We start from the raw sequence: 15,172 nt of genomic DNA, 5'->3' as shown, positions 1-15,172 counted from the left end.
AGAGGTAGATACGCTGGAGGGTAGGGATAGGGTCCAGAGTGACCTAGACAAATTGGAGGATTGGTCTAAAAGAAATCTGATGAGGTTCAACAAGGACAAGTGCAGAGTTCTGCACTTAGGATGGAAGAATCCCATGCACTACTACAGGCTGGGGACCGACTGGATAAATAGCAGTTCTACAGAAAAGGATTTGAGGATTACAGTGGATGAGAATCTGGGTATGAGAATCTGGGTATGAGTCAACAGCCAAGAAGGCTAATGACATATTGGGCTGTATTAGTAGGAGCATTGCCAGCAGATTGAGGAAAATGATTATTCCCCTCTATTCAACACTCATGAGGCCACATGAGGAGTATTGTGTCCAGTTTGGGGGCCCTCACTACAGAAAGGATGTGGCCAAATTGGAGAGAGTCCAGCAGAGGACAACAAAAATGATTAGGAGGCTGGGGACATGACTTATGAGGAGAGGCTGAGCGAACTGGGGTTATTTAGTCTGTAGAAGAAAAGAGTGAGGGGGGGATTTGATAGCAGCCTTCAACTACCTGAATGGGGGTTCCAAAGAGGATGGAGCTAGGCTGTTCGCAGTGGTGGCATAGGACGGAACAAGGAGAAACGGTTTCAAGTTGCAGTGGGGGAGGTCTAGGTTGGATATTAGGAAACACTATTTCACTAGGAGGGTGGTGAAGCACTGGAATGGGTTACCTAGGGAGGTGGTGGAATCTTCATCCTTAGAAGTTTTTAAAGTCCAGCTTGACAAAGTCCTGGCTGGGTTGATTTAGCCTGGGTTGGTCTTGCTTTGAGCAGAGGGTTGGACTAGATGACCTCCTGAGGTCTCTTCCATCCCTAATCTTCTATGATTCTATACCCATGCCAATGGGAGAGTTTCTCCCATCAGCCTAGGAAATCCAATTCCCTGAGAGGCAGTAGCTATATCAACAGGAGAAGACCTCAGGTCAGACATGATGGCTACTACATAGACATCAGGGCCATGGTTTTGCCTCCTCTACACCTTTTGTGGTATATTATGACACTACAAGCTAAAAGGTTTTATTTGACAGGCTTGTAGCTACACCAAGATAGCTGCATCAGAGTAAAACCACATTGTACTGGTGTAAAAAGTGATTTGCCACCAGTGTCATTTATCCAGGTTTAGTGGCACTAGTACAGTGCACTCTATACACAAGTGCAGTGCATCTACACTAGGAGGTTGCACTAGCATACCTATATGTGTGTAGCTACAGCAGTGCAACCCAGTCCTCCTAACACCACCACCCTGGTGTATACTTGAGTAGTACTGATTTAAAACTGAAACCAAGTATCAGAGGGGTAGCCGTGTTAATCTGGATCTGTAAAAAGCAACAGAGAGTCCTGTGGCACCTTTAAGACTAACAGATATATTGGAGCATAAGCTTTCGTGGGTATTTCGTGAATACCCACTTCGTCAGACCATGTAATGACATCTGTTAGTTTTAAAGGTGCCCCAGGACTCTCTGTTGCTTAAAACTGAAGCCATGATTCTGCACTTTTGTCATACTGCGTAGCCCTATTACTATGTGTTTAAACCAGTGTTATTTAACATGAGTATGACATGCAGAAATTGGCCACAGTTGCCTAGGATTTAAGATTTTGAAAATCCAGCTTTACTGTAAGCCCATTGCTTATTAAAATGTTAATATATTAAAATAATTTGAATAAAAGTGTAAGCACATGCTGCACACTCATAGCACCAGGTGTATCATAGACGATTCTAGCTTTTGGTGGGAATTTACATAAGGCCCTTTTTACAATATGCATGTTTCCACTGAGGCTAAATTAACATAATTAAAGATGATGACACAACAGCCCAGATATACAAATGAAGAATTGTAATAATAATAAAATATATATGGGAGAAGAAGGATAGCTTTGGCATTAAGGCGTTCAAGAAATATGTCTTCATTTCCTGCCTCTGCCATAAACTTCCTGCGTGACTACTGGCAAATCACATTCTCTGTGTCATCTGTCAAATGGATAGGTCTGTTTGCTTTCTCCCACCCTTTGACTGTCTTGCCTCTTTAGGTGGCAAGGCCCAGAGTTAGTGTGTGTATAAACTGCTCGCAGCACAATGGAACCTCTATCTCAGGTGCTGCCATAAATATACATCTGTTCACAAATGCCCCTCCACACCCTTCTTCCTCTTCAGTTAGAGGATCCCGACAGTTGCCATTAACTCCCACTTCTGAGAAGCTCCGGGAGAAGAGCCTGGCTTTGTCCTTCATGCCTTGAGAGCAGGTCATTATCACCTCCTTCTCGTTTGATCCGTATTTATTTATTTACTATCTTATTAATGTTCAACTCCTCTAGTTGCATTGTGATTGTTTCTTCGGTGCTTGAGCAATTTTAACAACACCAAGGAGAAGCTGCTAAAGAGGCTTTTTTTTTTTTAAACTGGGGAAGATGCTCTTTTGTCTCCTGGCCCGCGACACAGTCTGAATTCACCATGCTCGTTAATTTCAGAGACCCCTTGCCCATGTCATTACTCATGGTAATGGGGTCGCCCTTCTGGTTTGACACTGGGAGCCTTCCCTGTTTCCCTCCCCTCCCCCAAACTCCTTTCTCTTTGCTCTGTTCCAGGGGTTTCCTACAGGTTTTCCTCCCTCCGACTCCTCCTGCACCTCTCCAAAGCTGCAGGGTCTTTTTCCTCAGGAGAAGGGTTCCAGTTCCAATCTGACTAAACCCCCCTGACATGCACACAGAGACAAAGTCAGAGTAACTGCCATGAGAAATGAATTAATGAGCCTTAATGTGGCGCCAAGCTTCCTTTCCCTCCCCTCCCCCTCGAATCTACTAATATATTGCTTCTGGTGCTTGTTGTCTCAATAGCATTTTATTTCACTCGCCCCGCTTGTTATTTATTGTCCAGGCTTCGTCTGGGCCAGTCATTTTTTGTCAGTTTCTTTTCCTTCCTCTCTCCATCCTCCCCGCCCCCGTCCATCCACCCATAAATATGGAGATTTAGCCTTTCATATATATATGGCTAAATCTCCACCCGGAAAATCCGAAATGGCCACAGCAGCTGTTGCAACTTATTTATGGTCTAATTAAATTAATTTGATAAGATCATCGGTGGTAGGTTGTCTAATTTAGTCGGAAATTGCAGACCGGGAAACCCTGGGACCAAATTAGCATGCAGCAAGGATGACTGGGTGCAGATTCCATCTGGCTTCCTGACTTTTCCTATAAATAGACCTTAAACCCACCCACCCCCCTTCCACCCTCAGTAGATGTTACATTCTGTGCCCTACCAGTACATTGCAAAGTTCACGAATGGAGTCAGCGCATCTGTCCGACTGAAGAGGTGCAAGCTCAGAACTGACTGCAGACGCAAAAGGGACCCAGCGAATCAGGCTCTGTAGCACTCCCATACAACCTCCTCCGCACACTTTTGCAAAGCATTTGGGAACAAGGGTTTATGTTTGCGCCACCCGAGATGCAACTGGTTATTTGCTTGTAGGCATCTGAAACCCGTCCAAATGATGGTGAAACTTTTTTTTTTTTACGCCAGACAACAAATTTCCCGCTGTGTAATCTATTTTGTCAGAAATCAAAAAGGTAAGAAGGCATTGCATTTGCACAGAGAACTTAAATAGCAACCCTAAAGACGCGGAAGAAGAAAAATAAGATCCAGTGCTGTCGATTTCAACCCCCTTCTTAAAGGAAATTCGATACCCTCCAGAAACAAGTAGAATGAATTATCTACTGTGCGGCAAATCACCCCTCTCCCTCCCCCCCCAACCCCTTCTCTGTGATCACCTAAATAATTATAATAAAAAAAAATAGAACACAATCATCCACGGTTCAACATTCCAAAGGGAACTCCATAAAGCCACCAAATCCAGCATGAAACGCTATAGACTGCAGGGGAGGAAGAGATGCATTTAAAATCAACGTTAAAAATGGCGTGGAGTATAATTACCTCAAATTGCTATTCGCTTGACTCCCTAACACTAATTTTATTCAAGCCATTGGGACACAAAATAGGACGAAAGCGCTCTTCCCGGTTGCTAGAGCAGGTGTGTGTGTGTTTGTGTGTGTCTGTGTGTGTGTGTGTGTGTGTGTGTGTATGGGGGGGGTAGAAGGGGAGTGTTAAACTTTCCATCTCAGGAGGAAGAAAGAAAGAAATTAAATAATCAGTTTAGGAGAAAGCGTCTAAATAGATCGACAGCTTTAATGCCAACATTTTTAACGCTTGCCCTGTACGTGGATTGATTTTTTTTTCTCCAGCATTCCCTCAGCAGATGGATTTTTGCCACTGCAGCTCAGCAGAGGGTGTCAGATCTTTGAGAGTGCACCAGGTTGGAACGAGCAGCGCCTCTTAGCAACTCTCCCTCCGTGTGTGTGTGTGTGCAACTCAGAAACAGAAGAAGAAGAAAAGGGAAAGAAGAGAGACCGAGGAGGGAAGAGAGAGGAGGGAGAGAGAGAGACTGACAGAGCGAGAGGAGAGCAGAAGAAGAAGGGATCGTAGGAGAGGAGAAATGGACAGCCAAAAAACGCAGCGATTGCAGAATTTTTGCAGCGCCATTGGTTCGGCATCCGGTCCTTAGGCTGGGGCGTGATTTCAGCACCAAGGGGGACTGGACAGCACCCAGAAGGGGACTCCTGGGCACAGAGCAACGGCAGCAGCAGCAAGGAGCCCGGCTTTGCAACAGAAAAGCAAGGTCAGTCCGAAGCAAAGCCATGCACACAGGCAGCTCTTCTCTACCACCGCTGCACTCCCTGCCTGCTTCTCTCTAACATGCAGTGGCTGCTTATAATTGCTAGCATTATTCCTGTTCCAATTAGCGAAACCGGCCAACAGAGATCTACTTAGCTTTTTCGGGAGGCTTCAGGAGGGGTTGAGGAGGGGGATTTTTTCTACTTTTTCTTTTTTTTCCTTTTCTTTTCTTTTCTTTTTTTCCTTTTTTTCCTTTTTCTTTTTTCTTTTTCTTTTTTTTTTTGCGTGCCTTGCAGTACGTGCCTGGATAGTTTGTGGATATAATTATTGACTGGTGACTGGGCTGTTGCAGTGTATGTGGGGGGAAGAGAAAGGGATAAAGGAGAAAAGAAATCGCCCCCCACCCCAGCCTCCCTACCCCCCACACACGTCCCCCTCCTTTGGTGGTGGTTCGGACATCTCCTCTCTCGAATGAACTGGAATTGTTTTCGGTGTGAGGATGATGGTTGCTGTTACTTTGTGATGACATCGGGGATGAATTGTTCGGTTTAAAAATGCTGCTTTGGATTCTGTTGCTGGAGACGTCTCTTTGCTTTGCTGCTGGAAACGTTACAGGGGACGTTTGCAAAGAGAAGATCTGTTCCTGCAACGAGATAGAAGGGGATTTGCACGTAGACTGTGAGAAAAAGGGGTTTACCAGCCTGCAACATTTCAGCGCCCCAACTTCCCAGTTTTACCATTTATTCCTGCATGGAAATTCCCTGACTCGACTTTTCCCTAATGAGTTTGCTAACTTTTACAATGCAGTCAGTTTGCACATGGAAAACAACGGTTTGCATGAAATTGTTCCTGGGGCTTTTCTAGGGCTGCAGCTTGTAAAACGTTTGCATATAAACAACAATAAGATAAAATCGTTCAGGAAACAGACTTTCCTGGGGCTGGACGATCTGGAATATCTCCAGGCAGATTTTAATTTATTAAGGGATATTGACCCGGGAGCATTTAGGGATTTAAACAAGCTGGAGGTGCTGATTTTAAATGACAACCTCATCAGCACCTTACCTGCCAACGTGTTTCAGTATGTGCCGATCACCCACCTCGACCTCCGGGGAAACCGACTTAAAACCTTGCCTTATGAGGAGGTCCTGGAGCAGATCCCAGGCATTGCTGAAATTCTGCTGGAAGATAACCCTTGGGACTGCACTTGTGATCTGCTATCCCTGAAGGAGTGGCTGGAAAATATACCCAAAAATGCTTTGATCGGCAGAGTCATTTGTGAAGCTCCTACTAGGTTGCAGGGCAAAGATTTGAATGAGACCACAGAGCAAGAGCTGTGCAGGAAAAACAGAGTGGATTCTAGTCTAGCTGCTCCCCCTGCCGAAGAGGAAACCTGTGATCCTGGTCCCATTCCAACCCCCTTTAAAATACATGGCATAGAAGATCCTGCCACTCCCGGATCTGCTCCAAACGGAGGTACAAAGATCCCAGTCAACTGGCAAATCAAGACCCGACCCACTGCTGCGGGCTCGACAATTAGCGTGAAAAACAAGCTACCGACTAGCATGCCCTGTCCGGAGATCTGCAGCTGCGATCAGATCCCTGGCTCGGGTTTAAAGGTTAATTGCAACGAAAGAAATGTGAGCAGTTTGGTAGCTTTGAAACCCAAGCCGTCCAATGTGCAGGAGCTGTTTCTGAGAGACAACAAAATACATACAATCAGGAAATCCCACTTTCTGGATTACCGGAAACTTAACCTATTGGATCTGGGGAACAACAACATCGCTACTGTGGAGAACAACACCTTCAAGAATCTCTTCGAGCTCAGGTGGCTCTACATGGATAGCAACTACTTGGACACTTTGTCCCGCGAGAAATTCACCGGGCTGCAGAACCTAGAGTATCTGAATGTGGAGTTTAATGAGATCCAGTTGATTCAGCCCGGCACCTTCAATGTAATGCCCAAGCTCCGAGTCCTAATCCTCAACAACAACCTGCTGAGGTCCCTCCCCGTGGATGTGTTCGCTGGGGTCTCGCTTTCCAAGCTGAGTATACACAATAACTATTTCATGTATCTCCCGGTGGCGGGGGTATTGGACCAGCTCACGTCCATCACCCAGATCGATCTGCACGGCAACCCGTGGGACTGTTCATGCCCGATTGTGCCTTTCAAACAGTGGGCAGAGATGCTGCGCCCCAAGGTGGTCATGAGCGATCTGAGGTGTGAATCCCCAGAGGATTTCTTTAAGGAGGATTTCGAGTCCCTTGCCAACGACGTTATTTGCCCGCAGCTCAAAATATCGCCCACCTTCACTTCCAATAACAAAAACAGCACCGGGTTGGCAGAGACAGGGACTCACGCCAACTCCTACCTAGAGACCAGCCGGGTCTCCATTTCGGTGCTGGTCCCAGGACTCCTGCTGGTTTTTGTCACCTCCGCATTCACAGTAGTTGGCATGCTAGTGTTTATCCTGAGGAACAGAAAGCGTTCTAAGCGGAGGGACGCCAACTCATCTGCATCAGAAATCAATTCCTTACAGACAGTCTGCGATTCTTCTTACTGGCACAATGGACCCTACAATGCAGATGGAGCCCATAGAGTTTATGACTGTGGCTCTCATTCTCTATCAGACTAAGGACTGGGGTCGGACAGGGGGCGAAAAAAGTAGGAAGCCAATTCAATTTTGCAGCGAGCAATCCAGTGATTAAAGAATCCCTGATCTGTGTATTGCTGTCTCGTCTGCTAACGTCACTGCTAAATAACGACAAGGGACGGTTCTTAACCCAAACTACCTTCTGTGAAAATAACACACACACACAAAGCAAAAACTGTGGCGTATTTCAGTGAGTGAAGGCCGTTTTTTTCAACGGACCCTTTAAGTATAGCGACACTGAGGCGGTGCTTCGTGCATCTGACTGTGTACTACCTTAGTTTGCAATGGAAAGCAAGGTTCAACTTGGTTAAAGTCTTGCAGGGGTACCATTGTTTTGTGGATTAACCCAGTGTGGATGGGCGGCGGTGGGGGAGGGAGGGAACCTGGACGGTGGCCTCCTCCCCTTGATAACAAAGCAGGAGTGAAACGTTGCACGAAGGCATGAATGTAATGTAAATAAACGACTGATTAAAACAAACAAACAAAAAAAGTGCTGCATGGCTCGCATGGATACAACGCACCCTAAGGACGCTCCTCCAGCACCCAACTGGAAACAGCGTCTAGTTCACACCACCATCCCTCTTACCTGATAAGTCCCATCGTATCAAACTTTCTATATACAAAATACAGTATAATAATAAAAAAGTGCCATTTCGCCATATTTTGTGTGATCGATAGGCAGTAGATAGAGATCGTACTTTTACTGTGGAAACAAACAAATGTAAAGATTTTATTTAAGACATATTTGCATGGATATTCTCATTGGTTCATTTTCTGAGTTGAGGGTGGGGATTTACTTTGTTGGGTGAAGTTCTTCTTTTTGGTTCGGTTACCGCTTTTTCTTTTTAAATATACATATCCAACAATGCCTTTCCATCTGAATGTAAAATTTAGTACCCTTGATTTCTATTATGGTAACCGTGTAAACATTCAAACAAAAACAAAAACAAAAATCCGAGGCAGTAAAGCATGACCAATTAATGTCACTCTAGTGCTTAGGCTGCAAAGTTTAATGGTAGACAATTGTGTGCTGTTGTAAATCTTACTATAACTTGAGGAAATCAGAACTGAGGAAGCAAGTGAAACTTACTAATTCTATTCGAGGATTTTATAATGGCATATTTTTTCAGTATTAAAGTGAAAATGTTTTCAACTCCGGGTCCTTACCATTTTTCCAGCACCAGTTTTTGCAAGTGGGTTATTTGGTTTATGGGGCAATATTCTGCTTTCAATGCTGAGTATCCCTCGCTCTCTCTCTTCCCCATCACCTCACTATCCCCGATGTAAAAATATCACGCAGCACTTCTTCTTTTCTGTTTTGTTTTTTATTGAGTCAGTGAATACCTTTATTAATACCGAGCATCTCTCGCTGCTGCTGCAGCTGCTGCAAACACTGCAGATATATTAGGAGTGTTAATGGAAATTAGATTTAATTGACTCTGCATACATCGGTTTCATTAAGCCAAGCCAGATTTCACTGGTCAGCATTTCAAACCCCTACGCAGCCCCTGTGACTGGCAGTCGTGTCTGCTGCTGGCAGTTTGGCTGGAATATCTGCCGGGAATAGGGAAACTAATTAGCGAAGGGAATTTCCCATCCTCAGCCCCAGTTGCTGCACCTTTTAATATTAATACTTGAACTAATTACACGTAGGTATGCTGTCCAACTTCAAACCGATCTCCTTTGATTCCGGCCTCATATCCGGCAGGGCCCTTTAACTAGATGGTATATGTAAAGGTAGAAAGCCGCAGCAAACCAATTGCATCTCAAAGCTGGAGTCCCAGTGGAGATATGAAAAACAAACAAACAAACAAACAAACAAAAAAAAAACAGTCAAGTTGCTTCTGGCTTTCTCCAGGCAGAGAATCCCTTTAAAGAGTAAAACACCTAAAGGTACTAGCTAAACTTCAAATACTGATTCGGTATGCTTTGTAGAAAATGTCCACCTTTGGGATATGTGGTGGGAAAACAGACACACGTATACACCCATACACAGTGCAGCTGATAGCTTGATACCCATTTTACGACATGGTAGAAGCCTCACCACTATTCTAGCAAGTCTGAAGCGTGGTAGACTGTTCTTCTAATCTAGACCCACGATCCTGGTTATGGAAAGATGAGTAGCCTCCTACAACATGTCTGGATGTTTCATTGAAGTTGGTTTGTACAAAGTTTTGATAATATATTTTTTCTTAATACAAACCATTACTTCAGGGACCTTCACTATTTCTGATGACTTCTCCTTTGCTATAGCGATTGTTCTGCCAGAACATTCTGTGTTAGACAAAATGATGACTCACTAGAGTCGTTCGGATTTACTCCTCCCCGTTTATTAAAATAAGGTCAAAAGGTGTTTAAATGTGAGTTCTTAACGCCTCCTTAGAACACCATCAGCTTCAGTTAACAGAGGATACAGCAGGCCTTCCTGCATAATGTGGGGTTGTCCTAGAATCAGTGGTATCTTGTTACCTTCCAAATAGTTTCACTCAGTTTCAGTTAGAAAATCTAAAAGGCAAAGAAATCTTTCAATTAACGTTCAAGCCCTTACATTTTAAAAGGGTAATGCATTTAACCCCAAACTGAGATTAATGTATTGGTGCCAATTTAAGAATTGTAGAATTTTTTTAATGAACTGGCTATTTACCAATATATAATGAAGACCTTCAATGTGCCTTTTTAAAAAGTATAAATGTACAGAAATAATAATATAAAATAACTGATGCACTGGTATATTAAATGACTATACATAGCTAACATATATGATTAAAATTCATCAAACGTTTTATTCATTTTGATAAAGTAAAGCTTCCTTGATGATACACCTCTTCCCTGATAAAACACAGCCCAATATAACATGAATTCGGATATAACGCGGTAAAGCAGCGCTCGGGGGGGGGGGGAGGTAGGGCTGCACACTCTGGTGGATCAAAGCAAGTTCAATATAACGCGGTTTCACCTATAACACGGTAAGATTTTTTGGCTCCCGAGGACAGCGTTATATTGTGGTAGAGGTGTAGTTATTATATAAGACACATACATAATACAAATGGTACCACAATAGTGTTAGTTTATAATTATTGCATAGACTCTTGTTTCTTAACTTTTAGAAGAGCTGTTTAACTCTAGAAGTCATATGTGGTATGTGACGTATGTTGCTTCCAGTTGACTCACTCTTCAATTCATCAAAATAAAAGAGATTTCAGCAAGACCAGATGGAAAAAGAGGAAAAAAGACATAGATCTCTTGTTTAGTCCTATAGCTTAAAACAGAGTATTTTCTGCCTGCTGTGAAGCTAAGAATAGCCTATAACTTAATCTGTTGCCATAGAAATGTGTTTTTGTATATATGGTAACCTTTTTCTTGCTTATTTAGCAGAAAGATGAATGAAATTATCTAGTAGCAAAATGGTAATGTAGTGAATGGATGGTATGTATTTTTTTAGTAGGTCTGTGCTATTGGAACTTCCCTGCACAGATGCATGTATTTATATTCCTTTGTTAATTCTTACCTGTAGTGACAAGGTATTTTGTCACTTTAGTTACATTAATTTCATAATGGAATGTTTCATATGCAGCTTGTAAGCTTGGGGAATAGCGGCTCAACTTCAGTGGGAGCTTGATCAGATCGTATGTGAGAAAGGAGAAAAAGCCTAGGCTGCTAGTCCATAGTAGTAAAACTCCCACTGACCTTAAAAGGTGGGATTTTCAAAAGTGCTTAACATAGGACTAACTATGCCCCCACGGAAGTAAATGATAAAACATTAATTATCTACAATGAGAACAAAGTTAGGCCAGTGTTGAGTGCTTTTGAAAACACCACTCCAAGTATCTAGTGAGACTCCAGGTGCCTAGTGAAGATTTGATAGACTTCATATGTTCAACAGTTTTTTCCTGTATCGTGTCTTCTGAAAGCTCTTAGATAAGCAGACATCTCTTTATGGCTTGGTCCATGACAATGCATGGTGTAGAGGTTTAATTATAATATTTAGCTTAGTTAGTATTTGGTTTGTTTGGGGTCTATTTTTATTCGAGTATGATCCACATCCCAATAGTTTTGAATTATTGAGATCAGCAGACTGCTTGTATTCATGCTGAAACAGAGTTGTTTAAATATAATGGACCAGATCGTTTGGCCCAGCTCCATTCCCTTTGCATCATTCCTGCAGCACAATTGGTGTGGAAAGCCACCAGTATCTCCATGGCTGTTGATTCTCCTGGTGTAATGAAGCCTCCAGGAGATGTAGCAATGGCTCACTGGCTCCTATACCAGCTTCCCTGCTGCTCTCATTTTAGGGGTGTGTCACACTCCAGCAATCTCCAGTTGGCATATAGTCCCTTGAACATCAGTATAATCCTCTAAACTATGCTGGGGCTAGCTCCAGGGCCAGTGCAGTTCAAAGCCACCTTTCTGATGATCCCCACTTTTTCCTGTACCAAGTTTATCTTGACCCACTAGAGAATGTGAGCCAATGTGGAGGTGTTGTAATATAATATAATATAATATAATATAATATAATATAATATAATATAATATAATATAATATAATATATAAATGACTAAGTCTAGCAAATTAGGGATCATTATCTGATCATTCAGCTAGAGATACAGTGCTTTCATTGGTAATTTACTGTTAACTCAAAATAGAAGCTAGTATTTAGCTCAAACTGTTCAACAGCTTGAGGAACTGCCATCACATTACCTCATTATTGCAGGGAAAAATTATGTAGTGTGCTCAGTAGCACCGCTATGAATAGGGTACTTTGACATTGCTGTTCTGTGGTTAATTACTTTGCCAGTTCACATTGCACAGGACTGAGTGGCTTCAACTACCTCACAAAGATATTGAAATGTTTGTACATATTTATTTGAATTTATCCCTTTTTATATAAAATATAGGAGCTGATCCTTCAAGTGTTCACAGTGCAGAATTCCCAGAAGAGCAAATGGGAGTTCCATCTATGGAGCACTGGCTAGATCAAATTGGCAATTGGTAGTGGAGAAAAGATCAGAAATATACAGCACAGTTCTATGAGATGCTGAGGCTCTTGAAAGGGGCAGAATGCCACCAACTCCCATTGGATTAGGTGGGACTGATAGGTCTCAGCACCTTCCAGCATTTGGCCCATAACTTGAGCATTAGGCTCATTTTTTCCCCTTATAAATTGTTAATGGGCCTGATTGTGCAATTCTTTCTCAGTCCCATTAAAGTCAAAGAACAAATCCTGTGAGTTGTTATTGAGCACCCACAACTCAAATTGATTTTCATTGAGGTTACTCTTGTTCAGCAGGACCTCCCAGTCTTTGGCCTAGTGGGGGTTGTGCCTGGATAAGGACTGTATTACTTGTCTCACTGTTGTTTTGCTCTTCTTGAATCAGTTCGTATGCAGTGGTGGGACCTTTGATTTTTAATAAATTTCTACCTCCATGTCAGGGCCAGCTCCAGGCACCAGTTTGGCAAGCAGGTGCTTGGGGCGGCCACTCCGGAGAGGGGCGGCATGTCCAGCTATTCGGCGGCAATTCGGCGGATGGTCCCTCACTCCCGCTTGGAGTGAAGGACCTTCCACCGAATTGCCACTGCAGATCGTGATCACGATTGCGGCTTTTTTTTTTTTTTGGCTGCTTGGGGCGGCCAAAACCCTGCTCCATGTAAACCCCTCATTGGTATAGATTGCACACTAGAACATGACAGTTTCTAAACTCTGACTTTTTTTAAAAAAATCAACTAATGAGGAGGTTAATACTCTTTATTTATTTCAATACAGATTTGGATAGTAAAGATGGTCAGACACAGCTGAGCAGTGCAGCCATGGGTAGCATTGTGGGAAACAGCTGGCAATTTAAGGTAGATGAACTACTGAAGTAATACTGAAAGTAATTGTCCAATGTGTAGAGCCCTAGAGTAGGAAAGAGGAGTTCTGGGTTTTAGTCCTTGCTTCACTACTGACCTGTGCGGTGAACTGGTAAAAGTAACTTAATTTCTCTATTTCCCCTCCTATCTTGTCTTCTTAGATTGTTAGCTCTTTGGGGGAGGAACTGTATCACAGTGGGTGTTTGTACAGCGCCTGACACAGTAGGGCTCTGATCTCTGATCTGGGGCCTCTGAGCATTACTGTAATATAAGTAATACATAACAATAATAGAAATGTGGGAGGGAGGCCCAGGAAGGAAAAATATAAAGTACAATAAAATAAAGCTATTTTAGATTTAAGGCTCCAGTGTTTTTCCGATTTCTATAGTTTATCAGGCTGGTCAAATAGACAGGTCCTGTAGAAGAGGAATATTTACCACATTTTTTTTTCTATTTCATTTGCTTTTTTTCTATGTCATTTGCCTTTTTCAATCTGTGTTTATTTAGCTACAGTCTCACCTCTTATGCAATAAGGTGATGAAGTGGATGATGGCAGGTTCTTTGAGACAGGAGTCATATGACATGACCCAGTGGTAGCCGACAACAGATTGGATTTTTGGTTTGGACAGTGATTGAATACTATTATTAGTAAGAGATAACTTCAATGGAATAGAACACAGGAAAACAGTCTTCTGTTTCTACCCAAATACTAAGGCAACACTGGGATGCTTATTGGGGCACATTGCTCCTGTGACAATGTAAAATTGCAATGGCTCTATTTCTTTTGACTGAGTGACTGATGCTGATGTCACATACAGTGGTGTAAATCAGGAATATCTCCAAAGATATCAGCTGAGTTTTAGTCTTTTTAAACTAATGCAAGTGAGATCAGAATTAAAATTTTTAACATTATTAATATTCACCTCCTGCATTCTGAATATCCTACAGTATCATGACATTTACCCAAATTCTTCCTTGTGAAACTCCTTGGATGTAACTGAGGGCAGAAATTAGCTTATTAAAGGGCATGTCATCCATGAAGTACAATTTTAAAAGTGCACTGTACATTTATGACCTGTGTGGTTTCTTACAATTTTACATTGTTATCTGAATAATGGTCATCAGAGCAATAATGAGACTCACTGGCATGGATTTTCTCTCATATAACTGGGCACTTCGGAACAACAAGGAATGCATTTCTGGTGTTTGGGAAATTTATTATGAACTTTAGTAAATAATGTTGAAAAGCAAGTGCCTGCAAGAGTGGAAAAGTGCAATCATTCATAAGAAATGTATTAATGGGTCTCATATCTGTATTATAAAAAATAATTGTACAAATCAAAACAAGGAAATCTCTCAGAACTGTGCATTTTGGAGACATTATTGAAATTTTATAACAGTACTGTAGGCCAATCAGAAACTTTCATTTATGTGATCCATTAAAGGTAAATGCTTACAGCACCTGTTGGGCCAAAGAGAGCTTTAACCTCAGTAGAATTTATTACTTCTTAAATTATAACTGAATTTAATATTTTGGCTTCAGTGGGAATTGTGCCTATATATTTGTGGGCAGAATCTTGGCCTGAAAGTGTAATGGTTTTAGGGGAACAAGTCCCATTAATTTCAACTTCAATTTTGTACTTACAATACTAATTTTATGGTATTGGCACTAAGGAGATGTTCGGTTTAGAGATGGACCTGAATCACAAAGTTAACATTTATAATCAACTTGCACATATTTTGGGGTTGGTTGGATCCAAGATTTTGGTTTGTCTCTTTATAGGTAGGGAAACAAGCTGTAAAGTTCAGCTCTGGATCTGAACTTCTCCAAGGAGCGGACTCATTTTTGATCCAGTATTTTGGTTTAATTCATCTTTAGTTAAAAGACAAATGAAATGTTGTGTGTTTTAATTGATTATATTACTGCCAGTATTGGCTAATAAGTATAATGCGACTGACCATGTATTGTGTTAGCAATTT

The 15,172-nt window shown here is 42.2% G+C and overlaps 1 protein-coding gene across 1 annotated transcript; it reads left to right on the top strand.

Annotated features, from left to right (window-relative positions):
* The first annotated feature begins 4,244 nt into the window (after positions 1 to 4,244).
* On the top strand, positions 4,245 to 8,497 carry SLITRK1 (SLIT and NTRK like family member 1). The gene has a single exon (XM_054011912.1). The coding sequence runs from the start codon at positions 5,248 to 5,250 to the stop codon at positions 7,324 to 7,326; it is 2,079 nt and encodes a 692-aa protein (XP_053867887.1). The 5' UTR covers positions 4,245 to 5,247; the 3' UTR covers positions 7,327 to 8,497.
* Positions 8,498 to 15,172: the final 6,675 nt, after the last annotated feature.

The sequence above is a fragment of the Malaclemys terrapin genome, chromosome 1 (genome assembly GCF_027887155.1).
Source record: "Malaclemys terrapin pileata isolate rMalTer1 chromosome 1, rMalTer1.hap1, whole genome shotgun sequence".
Taxonomy (NCBI): Eukaryota; Metazoa; Chordata; order Testudines; family Emydidae; genus Malaclemys; species Malaclemys terrapin.
The sequence above is the reverse complement of the archived record's forward strand: the minus strand, read 5'-3'. Positions and strand labels throughout refer to the sequence as shown.

Coding starts and splice junctions, on each gene's coding strand:
- SLITRK1 (XM_054011912.1), top strand. CDS start 5,248: ATGCTGCTTTGGATTCTGTTGCTGGAGACGTCTCTTTGCTTTGCTGCT.